General features: G+C 36.6%; 1 protein-coding gene across 1 annotated transcript in view; it reads left to right on the top strand.

Annotated features, from left to right (window-relative positions):
- Nucleotides 1–24,629, top strand: part of SLC12A8 (solute carrier family 12 member 8) — a 1,470,733-nt gene that overhangs the window by 1,385,249 nt on the left and 60,855 nt on the right. Inside the window, exons 10-11 of the mRNA XM_044075012.1 lie at nt 1,747–1,841; nt 9,475–9,592. Of these exons, the coding sequence (XP_043930947.1) occupies nt 1,747–1,841; nt 9,475–9,592 (213 nt within the window). The remainder of the gene's footprint in view (nt 1–1,746; nt 1,842–9,474; nt 9,593–24,629) is intronic.

Raw genomic sequence — 24,629 nt, 5'->3', positions numbered from 1 at the left:
TTATTATTATTTATTTTATTTTCATTTGTTGATCAGTACAGTTTGATAGGGTGTAGAACCCCCTTTTCTGTGAAAGCCAGTGAAAAATCACCACTGGCAGAATATTATACAAGAGTCAATATAAATTAATACAGGAAAATTAAACATTAGTATCCTCTTTGACACTGCAGTATTAGAAAAGTATGAACAGTAGCTTATTGAATCGGTTCACATTACATTAATATTATAGGTTCATAGGTGTTTACTAGTTTAATGACCACAAGGGCCTTTTTAAGCCTAGCCATGCATTCTAAACCTCTGACAAGTTCTGATATCCTTGATAAGTGTAAGCAGGGGCCTGGGAGATTAACTATTTACAATTGTCTGTAAACATTACAGATACAGATGCTAAACCAGGGATGAATTTCCTGTTCCCATCCAATTTGGTTATGGAGGAACTCTGCTTCATATGGATGGGTAGCCTGTTCCAGAGACGGGGCTGTCACTGGAATATATACCTGTGACTCCAGCAGGTCCTATTTATAACACAGGCAAGGTTTAAGTCTTTAGAAGTGGTAATTCTGGTGTTGTTTGTTTTGTGGATATGCAGGAGGTCCGTCAGAGTGGGGGTCTGAGAACGTGCTGTATGCCATGCATAGATCTCCTCTCAACAGCCTGTAGGAGGCAGAATACCAGGCTAAGGCTTTGAGGCAGTCTGCATAGGAAATTTTACTTGTGCCCTGTATTCTGATAAGTGAGGAACCTCTGTGAACGTTCCATTTGTTGGATATGCCTGGTTAGGTATACACCAAAGGGGACATTGCACTCAACTATAGGTCTGATGTTTGCCGAATACAGTGGAACAATGACTTCCTTGGACTTAGATGCCATACGTTTGTTTATAAGGTCCTTCTTTTTGAAAAGAGCTTTGCCATTGTGATCAAACCACACCAACCATGGGTAAATGCTGGGATACCCACACTCAGTAATGGGTTATTACTTAAAAGACAGAGAGTGACAAAAATAATGATAAAATATAAACCCATTATCAAAGAGGCAGTGTAAAATCTATAGACGTTAATGAACTGTAGTACAAAATTCTGCCACACAATGTAATTTATTTTTGCTTCTGAAAAGGGAGTTGTAAGATGTGCATTCTCTTTTTTAAATTATTGGTTGCACTTCAAGTAGAGCACTAGACAGCTTCAAAAATCAAGTGCGATGAAGGGTGATTCAGAAGTTTGTGAGAACTGATAAATCAAGCATGGAAATAGGGACATACATCCAAAAGTAGGTACATAATGTGTAGGGATAAATCGGGCCTCAAAATAAGAATGTTCCTCCAAAATCGGGACCATTGAGATGTCTGCCACAGCTATAATATGTTTAATTTGAATTAGCTGTGTTCAGGAAATTGATCTACTAGCTTATCAAGAATTAAATTCTTTCTTCATTCATTTGAATCGTTAACGCTCTGTTCCTACAAGACTCTGCTTTTAAGAATTTTTTATTATTAGATTCTTTTCACATATCAGTTTCACTTAAGTACTGCTTGTTATAACATTTTTTACACTGCTTCTATGTAATCTCTAGAATACATTTGGAGAAAATTAATAAACATTCTAAGACTATTTATTGTACTTTGCAAAATTATAAAACACATAGGATGTTATGGTGTTGAAGATTTATGCTGACAGATATTTTTGAATTCAAGAAATGTAGTAATATAAAATATTTGAAACATATTTTGTAATCTTTTATCTACAGATTCTGAAATAAAGCAACACGAAGAACAAAAAATTCACAAAATGCCATCATCATGTTATTCAAAATTGTGCAATCACTGGGTATCATTTATTGGTGTAAGCTTTTATATTATATTTATTAATGAAATAAACATAGAGAATTATTAAATGAAGTCAGAAAAGATCACGTGGTAGTTTTATCTGTATAACTGTTTTTAGTCCAATCACTGTCTGTCTTAGTAGCAGTCCAACGTGGTATTCATGACCCCACATTTCTTATGATGTCATGACATACTGAATCATTTCTCCACATGACTGCTTTATGCAAAACTGACAGTCATTGACTGATTTTATCTGTAGCGTGTTTACTGAAGGAAAATAACCCTTGCTGTACAATGTATTGCAGATGCCCATGCTAGATTCCCTGCTTAGGAAATATACATGCACTTAGACTGAGATGGCTTTTAATTTTTTTCACTCTGACTCCAGTATATCTTTCTTTATATCTTTGTGTAAATATTAAAATCAGCTGTATTTACTATTTTCCTATTCAAACTTGTGCAGTGGAAATATATATCTGTTTTAAGTCTTTCTGATCATTTTCAAATTACTTGCAGCGTATTTCCTTTCCCATCTTTCCTTCTTCCTTCCCTTGCAAACTTACTTCTGTTTCTTTTGTATCCATATAAATGGATGATAAATCCAAAAGACTGGTAAACAATCAGTGATACAGAGCATATGTCCTTCCATATCACTGCTGCAGTTTTCCTTACATAAGGGATCTCCTGCCAAGGATAACCCAACGCATCTGGCCATTACCAAAACCTTTAGAGTTTATAGGCATCATACAGCACATATATGCTCCTCGAGCAAGATGTGGGGCATAAAGGTGACATATGGATGTACACACCTCAGAACTTCTTTGCCATCAGTCTGAATTCCATAATTGAATGTCAGTTTGAAAACCCTACTTCTGTGCTGGTTACTGAGGCGTTTTCGGATAAGTGCCCCACTGGGGGGGTTTCTTATCTTCTCTTTTATTTTGTTGTTATGGGTTTACATGTTACCCAGAAAGGGAAAACGTCAGTGTGGGAGGCAGATTCTCCATAAAGATCATCATAGAATAGCTCTCTCTCCTTTGGGGGCACTATTTCACATATGATGGAATTTTACAAGTAGGATTGCTCTTGGGTTTCTGATATTCTGAAGAGGTATTATGAACTCCTCCAGATGGAGTCTCCCAAATCCTGTGCTGTTCCTAGAGTTTTGTCTGCCCTCCTAAATACCTTATCATCAGCCTCTGTTGCCTCTGATTCTTATAATCCAGCCCCCAAGAAACCTGACGGATTTTGCAAGGTGCCTGATGATTGTCAATTTCTGTTTACATTTCCTTCTGCTGATCCTTCTGTAGTGTGCGTGTCTCTTCTGACAAACCCTCTGAGCTATTGCCTTCTTCTAAGCTGCTTCCCTCACTCAAGGATAGTAGGACCATGGAACAAAAAGATTTTTTACAGCTGCTATCTTGGCTTTTAGGGTTATCAATCACCAGACTCATATGACTAGGTATGTTTTAGCCCTTTCTCAAGATTCTCAGGTAGTTTCTGACCTTCCTGATTCTAAAAGGAAGGTTTTGGCTTTTTCTTGTTGGGTTCTACCTCTCAAGTGGCTTACCACTCCATTAAGTGTAGTTATTATGCAGCTGATGCTTCTCCTATGGCTGCTGCATTTGATCATTTTCTGAGACATTACTCTTGGCTTTACCTGTTGACATTAAAGCCAAGTTATTAGGTGTTCCTCTTAATAAAAAAAACTATGTGGCTCTGCTGCTGCTGGACATTCAGGACAAGGGCAAGGCCTTGCAGGAGTTGAAACATATTTTTGTTATTCCTATTCCTAAATTTCAGAGGAATTATCCTTCCAAATCTGCTTTTGTTCACAGACAGTCTCACCGTGCACCAAAAGGTAAAAAGTGTTCTAGGTGTCTACCCCCGGCTAAATCTACTCATACCACTATTTCTTAGAAGCTTCCTTTTTAGGACAAGCCAGGTTCCATCTGAAAACTTGCTTCCCTTTTCCCTTAGCCAGGTTTCTTTGTTCCTTCATCTTTCCCCGTCCCTTCCCAGTTGGTTAATGGACACATAAGATGTTTTGGATTCTGTCCATCATCCACCAGGGGTATTCTTCCTCCTTTTTGAGCCTCACACAACCTCTTTGAGAGCAGCATCCTTTCTTTACAGAGGTGCTTCAGGTTGTTTTGGCCCAGGGCACTAAGCAGGTTATCTCACTACCCAGGAATGTTTTTTATTCCAGGATCTTTCTGGTCTCCAGGAAGGAAGGTATCTGGAGGTGAATTCTGGATCTTTCTCAACTCGATGTCTTTCTAAAGGTCTCCTCCTTTCAGATGTTGTCCCTTCAAACCTCGCTCCTTCGTGTTCTTCCCCAGGCATTTCTGGTATCTTTGGATCTCAAGGTTGCCTGCATTCACTTCCCCATTCATTCCCCTGTTTAGGAAGTTTTTGGATTTCTCTGTTCCTTCCTTGCATTTTCAGATCTATGCTTTGCCCTTTTGCCTCTGTATTGTCCCAAAGGTATTCACCAAATGCTTCACTCCTGTCATTGCAGTTTACAAGATGAGAGGTTCAAATCTTTCCTTATTTAGATGACCTGCTTATTCAGCCTTTGTTCCTCAAGGTTCTGCTTCAGGAACTCTTCTGCTTACCTGTTGCAAAGCATGAGGTTCACCATAAACATTCAAAATAAGTCCTGGTTCCTTCTCCGGATCATGTTTTTCTCAGTTGCATGATCCAGACTATTCCCATGCTGGCATCCCTGCCTCCCCCAAAGACTCTCTTTCTGATTGCTTTTTTTCTACTCTCTTCTTCCTCTGGCTTCAGTCACAGCCAGGGGTTTTCTCAGGTTTATGGTTTCCACTGTTTCTATGCTGCCTCTGGCCAGGCTCCATATGAGGAAACTTCAGTGGTACCTCAAGTCAGTGTGGCTTCAACACTGTCATCCCCTGGATTTCCCAGTTCCCTTCTCTACCTGCCTAAAGCTCAAGCTTCAGTGTTGGAGTTAACATCTCTCTCTCTCTCTCTCTCTCTCTCTTAACCCAGGGCTTCTCTTTCTAATCTCCAGTCCCATCCCAAGAACTCTTTTCAGATGCCTCAGACAGGGGGAGGGGAGGTTCATTTGGTTCTCTCAAGGTTGAGAGTCTCTAAAACAAACCATCTCTTCCTGGATTTCTAAGGCTATTTATTTTTGTTATTCATTTCATGGCAAATGTTTTTACTCTTCTCTAAAGGTTCATTCTGCCAGAGCTGTTGATTATTCTGGTGCCTTTTTCAAAGGACTGGACACAAGTTCCATACTTAAGGCTGCTACTTGGACTTCTGTCCATGCCTTCACAAAACATTACAAGTTGGATGTTGCTTTCAGAGCAAGAGCTGTCTTTGCCACAGCTATACTGCATGTGTTTCCAGAGGACTCTTTGGTGCCTTCTTCCTCCCAGGTTTCCTCTTGAGCTTTTGTAGTTTCAAGAACCACAATAACTTGAACGCTAACTGCCACAGACTCTACAGGATGACACCACCAGATTGATCAGTAAAATCTTCTTTTAATGTATAAAACCAACAAAAGTTAAGCACTTTCACTCACTGAACGTGGGCTTCATCAGAACAATTTTAAAAAATAGTACGAGCCATTTAAATACCCCATTTGGGCACCAAAAAATCACTTAACATGAAAATCTAACTTCCCTTAAAGTTATTGTCTGTCTTTCAAAGGCAGCTTACTTTTTTCTCTTCAGCTCCCCTTCCCCCTCTAAAATAGATATAGTCAGGGGGGTCAGTAAGTTTTAAAACAGGAAAGGAATATTTACAAGTGCCTGGAAGAGTCACAATATAAGTGATTTGTACTGTCCTTTGGTCTAGTCCAGGAGTAGTCGTATTTTATTTTATTTTTTCAAGATTTGTATCCCTGTGAGAGAATTTGTATTCAGAAAAGACATAAAAATGATGTGATAACACACTTCAGACATTTTAAAGTGAACGTATACAGTATCAGTCATGAAGCCTTTAATGGGAATTTTTTAAAAGATAGTATTTTATGTGGGGGGACCACACACCCACTCTTATGACTTTGATAACTTATTTTAATTGGCTCTAATGTCACCATTAAGCAAGTCAAAGGCAAACAGACTTCATTTTTCACAAAAATTAAGTACTTGAGTTCTCTTTTCTTCATTGAGTCTGCAATAGCAAAACATAATTTCCTAAACACTAGACTTGAGCTTGTCTTATCAGAACATTTGTTTGGAGGAAGCTGTGTACTCCCAACAGTAGGATATTTTTCTGTATTTTTTATACCTAAGAAAAGAGGCTGGAGAAAACAATATTTGTTGTCTTCAGCCTCAGCAAACATCCTCAAGTTCCAAAATCCAGGTTTATAATATTTCAGCCCTTGGTCCTCCACCTTTCCTCTGGGAACTTCTGTGGTATTTTTAATCCATGGAGTTTTCTTGCGTCCCATGTTGCAGAGGAACATTTGCAGTTCACATTTATTTTGTTTGACAGCTCAGTGCAGGGTTTTTACCACACATGCAGTATTAGCCTTAGTGACCTTCACATTTGAGGACATTCACATGTTTGGTTGTCTGAACCATGCAAAGTCTCAGGGACAGCTACTGAGTCATTTGAGCATTGTCATTCCACAAGTGGATGCTCTGAGCCTGGCATTCAACAACTGGAAGCCGGATCTTCTTTTTTCACAGCAAAAAGTACTTTTGGGTGTTCTGGTGGATTGTTTTATTGAGAAAGACTGTTTCTGTTATCAGACAGTGTATAAGAGATAGTGACCATATGTGTGGTCTCACGGTCTGTATTAATGGACAGAGCCCTTCTCAGCATCCTGGGTCACATAATTTGAACCATTATAATTTCTTATAATGGCAGTTATCACATGAGTAAGTTTAACATTATTTGACAAACTTGTGAGAGAAGACTTGCGACAGTCATGCATGACTGTCAAAGAAGCTAGGACAGTGACACCAAATTGAGAGACAGATGGCGACAGTTGACGCGACACCCAAACCCCATGTAGAAAATGGAAAAAATGGGGCTGATGATGATTGTGGAATCGTTCAGAGCATCCTGCAGTCTGGAAGATTCCTCATCTCCTATCAAATCAGTGGATTCCAGTTGCAGATTTTTCGCAATCCAGCTGAATTATGTGTATGAGACTCAAGGTGGGAGTGCAGGTTGGTAATCATGGATGTTCCAGGCAGTTTGGTCCACAGTGCAGATCCACTACATGACATTTTACAGTTTTAGGTAAGAGCATAGGTCTAGGGAGACCTTGGACAGGAAATGTGCTTTAGGTCTTGCTTCCCATTCACCTCTTTCTAGTAGTTATGTTTAAGACAGGAAAATAACACAGTCTGAGAACCTTATGGACTTACGAAATACTTTCATTTACCTTAGTCACCTCTTGAGCTTAGAAATGTACTTGTCCTTTTGTTACATGGCATTGCGGTCCCTTGTCTGTGTTGCCTCAATTACTTGGATTAACAGTCTCTTAGGAAAACTGTTCTTCCTTCATGAGACTTTAACTTTTGATTGGAGCAACTGATTTAGAACATCCCCACATTTGAACTATTCTCACAGTCCCTTAAAATTTCTTACTAGAAAGACAATTTTATTACTAGCATTCAAATTATTTAGAAGGGTCCTAAAACTGAACCTTTGACATGTTCTACATATGCATACATTCATAAAGGTAGAGTGGCCGTGTCTACTGGTCCTAAAATGACTGGTCCATTCTTTATTACTAAAGTGATGTCGGACATAGACCTCACTCAGAAGATTAAGTTAACATCCTCTTACTTTAAGCCTCAGAATCTAGAGGAAACATTGCTACACTGAATGGATCCATAAAGGGATCTATGGTACTCTGTTGCCAAAAACACAGATATATTTTTTTTAATTTTTATCTTGTGTTCCCCAAATAATTATGGGCTCCCGTGGGTAAGCAGACAGTTTCTAATTGGCTGTGTGTACTGCATCAACTGTTCACTTTTATTCCTGCACTGCCAGAAATTAACAAATTAATACAATGCAGACAGAGACAGAAATGAAAGAACTGATATTGTAAGAAATGTGAAGCTTTCACTATTACAGCAAATGTATAACTTCAGTTCCCTCTGTTCTAAATTATTTTCCTTCTTTCAGCCCTCCTTGTTGTTTTATTTATAGAGGTGTGGCCAGAGTTGGTGGTTTTGGTTTCTTGAGTTATAGATTTTAGATAGATTTGATGTCCTCCTTTCCTTGTGCTTCAATTGCAATTGACAGTTATTGGGAGTGATGTTTGTCTTTGGCATTATAGAATGATAAGAACTTGACATTATGGAATTATGGTAACCGTGTTTGGATTCTGAGTGTCTCATTGGCAACAATGTATGAAGCATGCTATTGTAGAAGTTATGGCAATCACATATCAAAGACCATCTTCATCAAACTTGATTCTTTTTGTGTATTTTGTATGTAGGTGATAAGTTGCGTACCAGCATCCCTAGTCAGTTTATTCAGTAACAACTAAGTATCTGAGTAAAGCATCTTCTCTGAGGTTACCTGTTGACAAAAACAGTGGATATGGCTCCATTTACATATGTAGCCTTTATGGAGGAGGTTGATGTTATTTCTGCCACATGAAATTTCCTAGTAAGTATTTTGTTCCCCTTTAGTGGTCTTGCTCCAAAACTCTAACTTGACCTCCCTCTCCCACTAACCATAGCTTCATGTGCTCATGACTGGCAGCTTTAACTGGACTAGCAGTGACTAGGAGGGTGGAGTGGCATTTATGTGATGGAAGATACCAAAACCAGAAGGTAAGCATTGGCCTTGATTTGGACCTATAAATGATTACTGCAGAGGCAGAAATTAAGTTGGACATCTATTGTTATGGTGAAAGCAGCAGAAATGTGGATTCTTTACTTAGCAATCTTTAAGTTCAGTGTCCAACCTTTCTATTTTCTGTCTGTTTTTCCACTTAAGATTATGTCACCCATGCACCACTGTTTTGAAGACTAGCTGGCAATCTATTTTGTGTTATTTAAATTATCTGTTTTCTTTACTGTTTAGGCAATTAATAATGGAGCTCTGTGGATGGCACCAAGAAAATGCTATGAATCTTCAGATCTTTCACACTCTCCCATTTTTCTTGTTCAACTAACTAAAATTTAACAGTATATTTAACAATTCTGCCTCACTCTTTCACCTTAGAAGCCATTGGTCACATATTACACTTTAACAATATTCCTTCTGTACAATACAGATGTTTACCTGATAGCATCACTGAGGAAGTCTCAGATGTTGAAGCTCACAACTTCCTTTTTTTCAGAAGCAGTTAATATATTATTGTCTGTGGCACCCTACATAGATGGGTTCTGTGAGGACTGAAATCTATACCTTTTTCACAATATCAGGTGTGATTCACTTAGTTTTCTATTTATTGCTATAATTTTCAGAGATGAAGCATTCTCTTCTGTTTTGACTGCCAGATTTCTGCATACATAAATGAACTGTTTGTATGATATCAAATACATTTCACATATTTATTAGTGAAGTATGTTTGCAACAGATGCACTTAAATGTAGGGCTTCTTAGAAAATGTTTTAACAAAGGTTATGTAATGAAGAAGAGACTGTACCTGCCAGCATTTCTGTAATTCTCACTTAATTCATGTTGCTTTTCAACAGGCAATATGCTCAATTGTCATAATGTTTGTGATTCAGTGGATTTATGCCCTTGCTAATATTGGCGTAGCAATTATTCTGTATTTCTACATTGGACGTGCGAGTCCAGGACTTCCTTTAGGTAAGTATTTTGTTATACTGAATCATAAACTGTCAGTCTGCCTTATACTTGTTAAATTAAGAAAATAAATGTTCTTAACAAGAAAACTTGATTATTTGAGGCATGCTTGGCATATCTAATCATAGGTGTTTTAGCTCTCTAGCTTAAGTAACTTAATATAACCTATCACAGATGTAACATATTATGGAAAATACACAATAAATGTTCACAGGTTGAGGGAGGAGTTGTACATGCATACCTCTCAAGTGTGCCAAATTTGGCGGTATGTTCAGGCTTCATATACCCCTTAACAGAATGCAGTTCCAATTCCCCTCTTTCACACATTATTTTTTTTTTTTTTGCTGGACCATGAAATTAATGATATCATGCCAGGTGATAGCTAAATAGTAGTGACAGCCTGGGTGCTGAGCTGAGTAATAGGTCACCGAGTGCTAAACTGAATTCCGAAATAAATTATAGTCTTCGGTTTTAATATTGTGAAATATTTTCTGTAGTAGTACATTAGTTTAAAATAAGTTGACGAGAATGACACAATGAGCCAGGGAACTGAAGGAGGAATTAGCAAGCAGAGATATTTTTAATTAATCAAGCATGCTTGCAATTGACAGAAGGCTCATGGGATTGTATGTTCATATGTTCATCTCACAGTGTTTAGTCTGAAAAGCCATTGAGGAACACTGATTTCTAAAAAGTTATATCATATGCCCAATCACTCATCCATTTATCTAATTGATTTTAAAACTATTCAGAGTGGGTGATTTACATACAGACAAATGTAATTTATTTTATAATACGCACATTTTCTGGGTAATACATTATCATCTCATACATGTTCAACAACTATCAATCTTGTAAGCACACTTTAAATCTTGAGTTATCCTGCAATCATTACTGTGTAGATTCAAAATAGATTGTAAAACATCATCATGAAATGCTCTATAAGCCAAAATCAACTTGCCTCAAAAATATTGATATCTTTTGGTAAACTTCAATATTTACATCTCTTACTATATCAAAAATTAGATATAGATGACATTTTACTTGTAAACCTTTTTTGAACAGATTCAGGCCTGTTCAACTGCTGATTAATGTAAATAATAAAAATACTGTTATACTCCAGAGTTGGTCTGACAATTGTTTTACATAAATGAACCAAGTACAAGTTAACTCTTAATACTGTATTTCTCAAAAATATGCATAATTGTTTATTTCCTTTTGAAATCGCAACTTCTGAATGTTTAGAAAATGAGAAAAAACACCTATACCATTATATACTTTCACCTCATACAATACAGAACCCTGTGTGTGTGTGTGTGTGTGTGTGTGTGTGTGTGTGTGTGTGTGTGTGTATATATATATATATATATATATATATATATTTATTTATATGTGTGTGTATATATATATATATATATATATATATATATATATATATATATATATATATATATATATGGTTTTCCTTCAAAACATAATGTCCCAGTTTGTTGAGTCTGAAAATGTAACCAAAACATAGTAAGTGCAGAAGCACAAACTCCTGGAACATGTATTTCCTCTTCGGGAAAGTAACCACTTGCCCACCAACAAAAATACCACAAATGGTAGCAAAGTACTCCCATCGAAGTGGGAGGCTCCCCCTCACAACCCCCCTACTTAAATATACCAACTCGAGATCACACTACAGCGGAGAAAGGGCAAAGTTCACTATTGTGGCCAAGTGGTTACTTAGCTGGAGAGGAAATATGATGTTCTGGGGGTTCTTGCTTTTACACTTACTACGTTTTCAAACTCAATGAAATGGTCCGCGACATTATGAAGGGGAACCATATATGTATGTATGCATGCATATATATATATATATATATATATATATATATATATATATATATATATATATATATATATATATTTATATATATATATATGTGTGTGTGTGTATGTGTGTGTGTGTCTATATGTAGATATAAAAATATACATATATTGAAGAACATGGTGTTTGTTTTCCAAAGTATATTATTACATTTGTTAAATTGTATTCCATAGTTTTTGGGCCCAATTAGAAACCTCTACAAAAAAATACTAATATTACAATAGTTATTATTTTCAGATAAGATAAAACCATGCTCACAATCATCCATATACTTACTGAATAAACAGATTCTATTATTAGAGAATGAGAAAACAAAATTAAATAACAATGGGCCCTGAAAAAAAACCCTAAGGTACACCAGAAACTAGTGAAAATAGTCTGATTTACAGACATCAGTAATTACTGATTGTTTCCTGCCAACCAAAAAAGTTGACAATCCAGTTAATCAAATAAAAATTGTAACTGTACATAACTTGTATATTATAAATCATAGTGAATGGCAATTCATCAAAAGCTTTAGTCAAGTTTGAGTATACAACCAACAATCCAAAACTTAAGTCATTTGTTGTATTTACTAAATCATAAAAGTCAATAAAATTTGTTTTGATAGCTCTCCTTTTAGTGGACACATGTTGGCTGGTATCATACAATTGTTTATTATCTACAGTGGATATAAAAAAAAGTGTACACACCCCTGTTAAAATGCCAGTTTTTTGTGATATAAAAAAATGAGACCACAATAAATCATTTAAAAACTTTTCCCATCGTTAATGGGACCTATAACCTGTACAATTCAATTGAAAAACAAACAAATGTGTTAGGGGAAAAAATAAAAAATGTAAAATAAGTTGGTTGCATAAATGTGCACACCCTTAAACTAATACTGTGTTGAAGCACCTTTTGATTTAATTACAACAAACTCATTTAAAGAGACTCTGATTAACCCCAAACAAAGTTCCACTGTCCTAGTAGGATTTTCCTGACATTTACTCAGTTGGCTGCTACAGCAAAAGCCATGGTTTGCAGACAGCTTAGAAAGCATCACAGGGATCTCGTTATTGAAAGGTATCAGTCAGGAGAAGGGTACAATAAAATTTCCACAATATTGGATATACCATGGAACACAGTGAAGACAGTCATCAAATGAATGCAGTCTTCTTGGGTAGGAGTCTATCAGCATGGCACATCTGCCTATCAGTTTCTGTTTGTTGAGGCCTAAAGCTAAAAATCAACAGAAGAATCAAAGGTCAATTATTCAGAAAGTGTTCTTTCCAGAAGCCTAGCTAGGATAAATCGAGCAGATTTCTTCGTCCATTGAAAGAAGGAGAGACAATGAGGATGCAAACATTCAAAGGTTTTTACCAGATTCGTTAAGTAACAGGTATATGTGTCGAACAGAGATCCTACTTTGTAAAATCTGAGGGTGTGGAGTACAGGAGAAATCGCAGACATCTTCTTCTTGTATCAGAATCAATATTGTAGCATTATTCCTGTGATACAGACTCTAGATTTCAGAGCAATCCAGATGATGTTCCTGTTGCAGAATGTGTCTTTACTTCTATATCCTTTCCTGATGATGTTCCTGTTGTCCCCAAAGTTGAACATTTAGCAGAGACAGTTCCAGTTGCTAGAACTAGTTCTAATTTCTGTGTCACATGATTTGGCCATATTTTTAGACCTAGTGTGACATACACAGCAACCTGGACATAATTGTCTATATGTATTTAGTTCTTTACAACTACATGACAAAGAATTATTTTGTATTAATTGCATGTCAGTTGATTTTGTCAGTAATGCATGACTATTTCTCAGAGGGAGGATGTAGAATAGTGTCTGTGTACTGTACCTTTAAGAAGCGTTAAGGACAGCATGTGCATATAAATAGCAAGCAATTGCTAGTGCCCCATTTTGAGATTGCAGCCAGAGAGTGAGCATGTATGAATGTGTTAGCTAATTTACAAGTTTATCTAAGTTAGTTGTTAAGCCTCAATCCTGATGTGTTTGTACGTAACGCTGCTAGAACAGAACCCATGTCTGCTTTATCCTGACCAGACAAGTGACACAGATAAACTAAAGTTATTAAACCATATGTTTACAAAATATTTATTAAGTTCATTAGCTATAGTAATATCTAAAATAATATTCAAATTAACATTAATAGCTGTAATAGTGTTTTAACTTTACTGAAATAATTTGCATACTTGCAAAAATCCTTTTTGTTCAAAATATTAGAAGCTAACTAATAATATTCTGCACCGAGGTAAATCCATGACACCCACACCGTCAACAACCAGTAACTGATAACATAGCAACTCAATTCAACAAATATTTTACAGAAACTATACTAGCTCTCTCAAATTGCCAGAACACCCCCTCCACCTCTGAGCCATTCAGATCACAAAATAGCACTAACTCCTTTACATTACAGCCAGTCTCTGTCAATACCATAAAAACTACTTAAAAAACTAAAGCTGACCACAGTTGCAGCAGACAAACTCCCTGCAGACATTTTGGAAATCACAGCAGAAGCAATAGCTTACCCAGTAGCCATACTAATAAACAGATCAATCTCAGAAAACCTGGCACCTGACATCTGGAAAATATTCCATATTATACCTTTACACAAAGGTGGTAACTCCACCAAACTGACCAATTATCACCCAATTGCCATTCTGTCACCCTTATCTAAAATCCTAGAAAGAGTAGATCACACACAATTGATGTATTACCTAAACACACATAAATTACTGTCAAACACTCAACATGGCTTGCGACCTTATCATAGTACTACCACAGCCCTAATGTCCTTCACTAACACAGTGAATCACTATAGAAATAACGGAAAATTTGTATCTACCATCTTTGTGGACCTTTCTAAAGCCCAAACAACAACTCGAGTGATGGAAAAGCCCACACAGCAACCAGGAAACCTAATCTGACAGACCCGTTTAACTGTTTTTTCAGATCAGGTTTCCTGGTTGCTGTGTGGGTCTTTCCATTACCCAAGTTGTTTGGAATTTGCATTTGTCTTTCCTTGTGGTTCTTGGTACCTTTCTAAAGCCTTCAGTATGGTAAATCACAACAAACATATTAATATTCTCATCACCCTAAGCCTCAGCATTCCCTCTATTACCTGGTTTAAAAGCTACTTATCAGGATGCCAGAAGGCTGTTCAATGACAAAATGAACTCTCCCTCCTTCTTCCAGTAACTCTAGAAGTTCCCCAAGGCTAACCTCTATTGTTCTTTCTCTTCACAAGCAAACTCTACACCTCTACTCCTCACTCTACAGTTATACAATTTGCAGATGATTCCACATTAGTATGTGCAGCCTCCTCCCTTTCAGACCTCCAGACCATAACCCAAGACTCTTTTCTAGCTGCTAAAGCATGGCTCACTAACACTCAACTCATTCTAAACCCCAATAAAACCAAGCTTCTTCTCTTTTTCCCTTTAAGAACTCCCCCGTCATGCCTGTCATTCATTATCACATCCAAAAATAAAATCACCATCACACCAGTAACCCACACCAAACTTCTAGTTGTAGAAGTTGACAATAATTTGACATTTGATAGTCACATCTTTCAAACCATTAAGAAAGTACACAAGAAACTAGGTGCTCTCTACAGAAACAAACAATTCCTGACTGTAAACACAAAAGCAACCATTGCTCACACACACCTCCTGTCAATGCTCCTGTATGCCCCTCCAGTTCTAACCAACCTCAGGAAAAACTGATCTAGCTAAACTTGAATCCTGTTATAATAAAATTGCCAGGTTTGCCACTGACTCTCCATATAGAACACATCATTGTATATCTCTTCAACTATAAACTGGCTAGAACTACCACAACTTCTACTCTTTAATCAACTAACCTTTGCTAATAAAATCCTGCATGAACCAGAAAAATACCCCGCTCTCTAGAATCTTATACAACCGTACTCTTAACAATCATTGTCTACGTTCCAGCAATAAACTACTTATTGATATCTCCAAAGCAAACAACTCGACTGGAGGCTCACTCTTCTGAAACTTCATTCCCAAACTATGGAATAAATTATCAGCTCCAATAACCTCCAACTGCTCTATGCTACAATTCCAAAAAAGTGTCACGTAACTGAATATTGGCTCTGCTCTTGCACATGCCCTGGCTAGTTTCTCGTACTGGTATACTCACAGGTGCCTATACCTTATGCATGTCCTTTTTCTCTCTCTTCTATACAAATGGAATATTTGCCCATATTACCACTGTTTATACTTGTCTTTAAAATGTGCACATGAAACATTAAGTAATATTATATGTTGTAAAGTTCATCCGAATTTTAGCAATCATATAAGAATGTCAGTCTTGTAAATATTCTTCTGCATTTTGTCAACCATGTATGTCAGGTCAAATTCTTTGTATTTTTGTTGTACTGTTGTGCTTTTTTTTTTGTACTTCTGCATTGTTTTGTACAGCTGTACTTTTATTTTTATTTCAGAGCTTTTCTCCCCGGGCCTCCGCTGAAAAAGGTCCTGTGTCCAATAGGACTTTCCCAGTAAACAAGTGTAAAATAAATAAATAAATAAATCATGACTTTTCATAATTCCTTTTGTCTTCAAGTATTTTGTGAAGGTCTTTACCTATCCAGTTAAGCTTAGATTTATTTAATCTAGCTGGATATTGTTTGTAAATATTGAATAGTTTCTTTTTCCTCTTATAAATCTTTGAAGCACCCTAACTCCACCAACAATGAGTTTTCTTTTTACAGCTAATCACTGTTATATTAAAGATGAGTTCCATACCTTCTTTTGATATATTTTCTAATATGGAGAAACCACAAAACAAACTCTTATCATATAGTTCTTTCCAATTTGCCACTCTTAATTTCTCCTTAGTAATTATATAATCAATTATTCTATAGTTTTAATGGGTAATTTACAATTTTGTACATTAAAATCTAAAAGAATTGTAATCAGACTTCCCCAGCTGTATACAAATTTCCACTTCAGAGACTGATCCACTATAAGTAATAAATATCAAATCAAGTATTCTATCATACCTGGCATATTCCTTAACCGTCTGCTTTATATCATGAACATTAACCTCATCCAAGAGAATTTACACAGTTACAAGATTACCAATTTGTCTGGATAATTAATATCACTTGAGCAAAAGAATATTACCTTTGCATAAAGTTTGATCAAGATATTCTAAGAAACTAATATAGGTATCATTATCCATTTTGGTGTTTTATAACAGGCCATGACCCTAATTACTTCAATTGCAATGCATAAATGAACCACAGGCATTTCCAGCAAATTGTCTTGCTGTATTAATTTTGATTTAATAGATTCATGAATCAGAATTAATACTCCACTACCTTTTAGAGTCTTCCCCGAGCATTTGTATTAATTATAACCCAGAAAAGTTAATCTAGATATATTCCAATCTTCTACAATTACAACTAAGTGATAACTTTCAGAAACTCATCATATCTGTTACCTATACTTTGGGCATAGGTGAAAAATACTTTCACAAAGCTTTTAAGTTTGCCATTGGTACTTCTGTAATATTTATTTATTTATTAGTTTATTTATTGACATTTGTTGACCAGGAAAGTCAACTGGGTAAAAAAAAAACATTTTCAGTAGAGGCCCGGGGAGAAAAGCTCCACAGTATATTACAAAGTATTCTATAAAAAAAATCATAATAAACAAGGATACATGTGTAAAAGCCAGACATAAGCACTGCAGTACAGTACTGAGTTACATTACTAATCTTTTTGCATCACAGCATAACACATTAATCAGTGATACATATATGTAAGCAGAGATTTGCAAAGAAGTATAATACATAATTTACATTAGTAATCTATGAGCTTTGCATTGAATTGGTAAGAAGTTACATATGTAGCTTAGTGTGGATATTCAATATTACCATATGTAGTGTGTGTCTGAATCAACTGCTTAACAAGCACAAGGCTGAAATATGTTTAAGACCTACCATTATAACCTTTCTTAATAGGAATTAGTTATGGTTTTAAGGGGGCTTGTTTATTTAACAGAAGCAGGAGGGATTGTTTAGGTAATTCAGTTTTAATGCTGATTTAAAAGTTTTTGTACTGTCATTTTAAGTTATATCTGAGGGTAAGGCATTCCAATATTTAGCAATACTATGGGAGTACAGACATTGTCCAGCTCTTTTGTTGGGTTGGATTACAGTTAATAGTTGTTTGCCTGAGGATCTTAGTGTTCTCGAGGGAGTATATGTTTGTAGGATGGATCCATGTGCAGGGCAAGAGTTGGGTTTGAAAATTAGTTTGTGGGCTAATGTTAGTTGGGTATAGAGGAGATGGTGTGAGAACTCGAACCATTTCAGTTCTCTAATAGCATGGCAATGGTGTGTGCATTTGGGCTTTTCTGAGGCAAATTTAGCTGTTTTATAATAGCTAGATTCTAGTTTATTACTAAGGGTTAAGTGGAGATTAGTAAAAATGGCACTAGCATATAGGAGGGAGGGGATGAGTAAGGTACTGGCAAGTGTTGCTTTAGTATGGCTGTTAAGGTAAAGTTTATGATAATAAAGTTTGCCTAAATTAAAGTGTGTTTTTTTTATTGCATTGAGAATGCATGGCTCAAAAGTGAGTTTGTCATCTATTGTTATGCTTTCAATTTCTGTACTGTCTTTAGAAAATATTTTAAAGTCCATGTCTGTCAGTTTTGAACAGAATAGTAAAAGGTTAGATTTTTTAGGGTTTAACAGAAGCTGTGCATTATTTAGCCAGGGCTCAATTGATGTGAAAGCATTTTGTGTAACTGTAAGGAGGTCTGAGAAATTGTTAGAGGTAGATGTTATTGTGGAATCATCGGCGTATTGGATGAGTTTACCTAGGTGGGTAGCTTTGTGCAGATCATTGATGAAGGTATTAAAAGAGTGGTGGCCCTAAAATGGATCCTTGTGGGACGCTGTTAGCCTGATAGTAAGATTGAACATTTTACCATCTTACCAATTGTTTCTTGTTGTTTAGGTAGGAGGTGAACCAGCTGAGTGCAATAGTGAAGCATCCTAGTTTTGATAGTTGGTTTAGTAGTTTAGTATGGGATGCTGTGTCAAAAGCCTTAGATAGGTCCAGTAGAATTACTGAGGTAGGATGACCAGCATCCAAGGTTTGTGAACAGTATCAGTAAATGCGAGCAGAGCTGTGATGGTGCTATGTCCTGGATGGAACCCATGTTGGGTGGGGGCAAGGAGAGTGTTGTCAGAAAGGTATTTAAGAAATTGAGTATGAACACATTTTTCCAAGATTTTTGATAAAGGAGAAGGTACTGAAATAGGGTGGTAGTTTGAGAGGTCATGGGAATTTCCCCCTTTGTGTAATGGTGTAATAATAGATTTTTTCCACAAGTGGGAGACATAGCATTCAGAAATAGAGTGATTTATAAGTATGCTGACTGGATATGCTAAAGCACTTGCTGCTAATTGTAGATATTCTGGGGGAAGATTATCTGCAGAAAGGGAGCAGGGTTTTGGTTTGTTTAGGAGTCTAAGTATGAAAGAGGTGGGTACAGACTGTATAGTAAATGAACCAAAAGAACACAAACTGGTCAGACCAAACTCAAACATCTTTGAGTTTGGTCTGGAGAGATGAGGGAGTACTAGTTGGGATGTCTAAGGAAAAGGGTCTGTTATTAATAAGTGTGGAATTAGTGGAATATTGTAAATTTGCAATTGTGTCTGGCAATGATTCTTTGATTCATTTTTGAATGGAGGAAATAAAATGGGTGTTGAAGTCATGGCAAATTTTTGGAGTCTTATCGGGTGCAGGGGTTGGATTTTGTATGGTGCCAAGATTAAGCAGGGTGGAGACCGACTTCCAAAAATGTTTTGGATTATTGTGTAAGGAAGATAGTTGAGTTGAAAAGTAGCTTCTTTTATCTTGTATAACTAGTTTTTTGGCTTTATTTCTGAGTTGTTTGCAGCTGATTTCATTTTGTTTTGTTTTATTTTTTGCCATACTTTACATGCTTTGTCTCTATATAGGAGACTTTGTTTGGTCTGTTTCGTTAAGCAGGGGACATGATTAATTTTCATTCATTTGGTTTGTAAAGGGGCTATGCTATTCAGGCTATCTAGAAAAACTTTGTTGAAGTAGCCTCATCCAAGGGAAGTAATTTTAGTGGGGTCCATTTTTGAGCTTTTAAAAGGCTTAAAAATTTATTTTGGTCAGAGTTGTTGAGATTCCATGATAGTCTATAGAAGTGTGTTTTGGTTATTTGGGAGAGAGTCCTATGGTTGTATGCTGGGAGGTGGTCGCTTAGTGTGTTGGGAAGGGTGCCTGAGTTTGTACTAGTATCCAGTCTAAGGTAGATTCAGATTTAGTGGCTAGGCCATGGGTAGGGGTGGTGGTAAGCTGTGTGAAGCTATGCAGATTTGTACTATTTGCAGGAGAGGACATGGTTAGGTTTAGCCAATTAATCTTGGTGTCACCAAGGATTATGGTTTCGTGTGAGGAATTTTGATTTACCCAGGATAGAAAATCCTCAAAGATGGGAATATTTTGGCCTGGGGGAATGTAAACTACAGCAATAGTTAAATGTGTGTTGCTATTGATATGAAGGGATGTCAGTAGTATTAATAATAAAAGTAATAATAATAATTATTACAAAGTAATAAATTGCTGTCATAAAAAAGACTTAATCAGTTCTGAAAATTTCTGTACCTTAAACCCAGATCTCTATGGACTTAAATTATATAAATTACTAGAGAACATTCTTAATTCATAAATACTTTCCATGTCTTTATTGGGTTAACATGGTTCAACTGGCTCAGTCAAGTATTAAACTTATGCTCCTTGGTAAATTGGTAATCAGTCCATCTTGGAGAGGGAATTATTTTGCTAAATAATTCAAAAATCATAACTAGATTTTCCTTCATATAATTCAGAGGTGTATTCATTGAGTTATTTCTGCCAATATGAGTTAAAATCAGTTTGTAATTAGTTTTACCTTTAAATAAACTATGAAGTAATGTGATACCACCCAGTTTTAAAGCTGCCAATGAAGAAACTGTAACTCTCAAGTTATCCTACTTACTCAAACCTTTATCAGAGTGCTTCAACATAGAATCACCTACAAATAAGATTCAATTGCTTTCCATTCTGTCAATAGCAGTGCTATTAACACTGAAGACTATAGATCAGTTTGTAATTACTATGTAAACATGTATGCACTAAATCCATAAGATTTATTCCTTCATTGTTAGTAATAAGTTCCAGCATACCTCTCAAGTATCCAGATTTTCCCAGGAAGTCCAGATTTTTTCCTCATATTTTCAGTCTGTTCCTCATATAATTTGTGGTTTTCTTTGAGGACTGAAGTCACTAAATAGTGACAGATGTTTGAGATTCAGACTTCATATCCTTCAGAAAATGCATGCTAACACATATCCTGTTGTTCTAGCAAATTTCTAAATTTATAAGAGACTTTGTTCACGCTCCCCCCATTATTTTAGGCTTTGTCTATATTTCTTGTGCTAAGAGGTAGAGAGGTATGAGCACAAGTGTAGGTGGGAATACCCCAATTGCTCTTTTTTATTTTTCTTATTTTTAGCAATATTAACAGGCCTATCTAAAAGCACATTATTCACTACTTCTTTACCTATAGATTTACTTATTAAATCTAACCCATTTTCATCATGTGTTACTTTAACTTTTTTCTTTCCACTTTTTAATTTATTTTATTACCTAGATTGCTCCTCTTATTCTTAATTAAATGTTTTCTGTTTTTCCTTTTCTATTTGGAGGATTGATGTAGCCACAGTTTTGCAATCAGATGTTGTAGTGTCAGTAACAAAAGAATCACAGCTGATAATATTACTATCTTCTGTTTGGCTTCTGTAGAATCGATTCTAATCCATTTTATCCTCTCCACTGTTATATTGTCATTTACCACAACTTCTGAACCTATTTTCAATCCCATTTCTGTCTTCAGCATTTCCTGTTTAATCTATCCAGTTTGAAACAAAGTCTTTAATAGTAATTAAAGCTCTGAGGCTGCCACATTTACACGTTGAAGAATCATCTAGTGTCTTGTCTTCAGTAAATTGTTTTGAATCTTCTAGTCTGAGACACTGCAAAATACTATTGCCTTTATGCCTCATAAACACCCCACACCCTTCACATTCCCTTAATATGTTTAATTAAATCATCCAGTGCATAACTGTTTAGATTATCCACATTTATAATGGATTTATATCTAAAGTGCATATAACCAAATAGTTGATGTTAGCCTATGAATTATTCCTGCCTAACTGTAAGAATGATGTTTTGCAGACTAATAAAAATTCAATAAACAAAGTAGGCAAATGACTTAAAGCTGCCACAATCAAAGTGTAATGTAATACAAAATAAAAATATAAAAATACAACCCAGATAAAAATAGTAAGGCTAATCCAGCCAATAAAGGCAGAACTTACAGTAAAGTATCCCTTGTGACCCATATACCACATAATCACAGTAATCACACAAAGAAGTGGCAAGAGCATCTTTGCATCTTTACATTGACATGAGATGCCCACTCATCACACTTCCCCTTTTGAACGTATGCAGTTTAAAGCCTGAGAGTGCCTGTTATTGGCAGGTGGATAAATCAATCCCCTAGATCACTACAGAAACTCTTAAAACAGAAAATAATAAAAGGTGTTCTCATCTTTAAAAAGATGGACGAAAGCACCCAAAGAAAATAAAAAGATTTATAACAGCACTGTTAATCATCCCATGAATTGATGCAGTTTAAAGCCCAGACAGTGCCTGCTATTGGCAGGTAGTTCAGTTAAGCTCCTAGATCACCAGAGAAACATTAAAACAAAACATAAACTAATACAAGGCATTCTTCTCATCTTTAAAAAGACAGAGAGAGCATCCATAGAAAAGAAAAAAAGTTTATAGCAGCACTGTTAAATAATCAACATAAGCAATGCTGTCCATTCATCTAGAATTTCCACCCCAAGATGCAATAGATATGATACACACTACAAATAGTCTAGAGTGATGGATTCTAATCATGTGGGGACTCTTCTTTACTATGATTATTATGTAAATAACAATAAAAATCAGTGGTATTTTTTTTGTTATATTGACATACCAAAGGTCCACAAATTCATATGTGATCCCATTTGGATCGTATAGTTGATCCTGGTGTATCGGTAGCACAACATTTGGCTATTTACACAGACATTACATTTAAGCCTTTTATCACAATTTTAAATATTTATGAAAAAATTGGGGCATTTTTTAGCAAATTGTCTCATGATATATCTTCAGACTCAGGCTTCTTTGTGACATTGAATGTGGTGGAGATATTTTCTTCTAGTCTTCATGGAATTGGGCTTGATTGATTTAGTGACATGTTGTGTGGTTATGAATTCTTAACCAATGATGAACTTAATGTTATATGTGAATTCATGGAAGTATTGGTGTTTAATAATTTTACACACTTTGAAGGACAGTATTTTCATCAGTTGAGGGCACAGATTTAGTCACATGCTTAATAATATAAAAAGTCAAGGTTGTTCTTGTTTGTTTATTTTCATTTCATTGCAGTCAGACATCTCAGATGTAAGTGGAAAATTAATTGGACATAATTGATTGGTGAAGGTGTCTGTGGATGAAAATGACAGATGTTGTTGCTTGTTCAGTATCCTGGCTTTCCATGACTCGTGATTTCAAGTTGGAATATTTTGGTATCTATGGATGAAAATAACTGAGCATTGTGTTGTTTGATTACATCCCTTGCAATCCCAGGGCAGTAAAAGTTCTGCATAATATGTCTCTTGGTATGCTTTATGCCCATATGACCTGCAAATGGATTGCTATGGACTATATCTAGAAGTGCCAGACAGTAGGCTATGGGTACTACCAAAAGCTGTATTCTCTCACCCTCTAGCCCTCCCTCAGGGGTCCATTCTTTCTTCAGTAACCTTTTGTTCTGATATATGGAATCCCCTTTTCCTTGAGAATCAGGTGCCTCTTTAGCTAACTCCCGCAAGCATTGTAATGCATGCTTTGAGAGATAAGCCTGTCTCAGCTCTCTCTTTGTAACCCTTTCCAGCTCTCCTTCCACAGGAAGTCTGGTATCCTCTGACAGCAGTGCTTCACTGTCAGCCTGGGTACTACTACTCACCTCTGCCCTTGCAGTCACTCTGTCCATGGGAACATCAGTACCCCCAGCTGCTGTGGCTCACCTTCAGGCTTACAGCTACAGAGTAGCTCTCTCCCTGAAGTAGCCACCTCACCAGTCTTGGCTTCACATGTGTGGTCTGTTTGAAACACCCCAGGCTACCAGATGCCTATCTCCAAGCCTGAATGTGTGTAACTGCATGCACACAAGGTACTGCATTATCAAAATACCTGCCTATCAGGACATCTGCAGGGATATCCTCAAACACACCTACTTACTTGCTTCTCTTTTCACCTTCCCAGTAAAGGTGAACCCTAGCCAAAGGTATTTGGAATGGGGTCCCCTCCTACAGCTCTAACTGGAATAGACTGCCCAAGCAAGTAGTATTCCTCTTTAACCATTATAGGCTTCACAATGATTAGGCCAGAGGCTGTCTCTCTCTCTTAACAGTGACCTGTTTTTCATCTACTAAGATGGGATATAACCTCTTGTGGTAGTTTGGTACCTTTGTTGTCTCCAGACAACTTACAACTGGCATGCTGTTATTCCCACTTGCTGGCTCCCCCACCTTTTGTTCTCCACCTTGCCTCCGTGGGCATCTATATGATACATGGTTGCACTGGTTACATTTTTAACATTTAACCCCTGATCCTGGCCTTGTACCTGAACTAGTGGCTTCCCCTGTTACTGGTGGGCTCTGTTGGTGTGGCTTAGACTGCTCACCATGGGTTCCCTTATATCCATGTGCAGCACTGGGTATCCCTTTCCAGTACAGTGATGCCCTGCTTGCTAAGTAGAGATCCCCTTTTTTCCCAGCTCATCTATGGTGTTGCATTCCCATCTGCCAACTAGATTCTCATATCCTCAGGCAAAGTGCTAAGGGCTTGTTCCCTCACCAAAAGGTCTGTCAGCCTTTCAAAAGTGGTAACCTGACACCCACTCAACCACCTATGAAAATAAGTGCTTAACTCCACAATATAATCACACATACTTTCATCTGCCTTGTGTC

The sequence above is a fragment of the Protopterus annectens genome, chromosome 6.part0 (assembly GCF_019279795.1).
Source record: "Protopterus annectens isolate FY-2018-M chromosome 6.part0, PAN1.0, whole genome shotgun sequence".
Classification (NCBI taxonomy): Eukaryota; Metazoa; Chordata; order Ceratodontiformes; family Protopteridae; genus Protopterus; species Protopterus annectens.
This window is presented reverse-complemented; position numbering and strand designations above follow the sequence as displayed.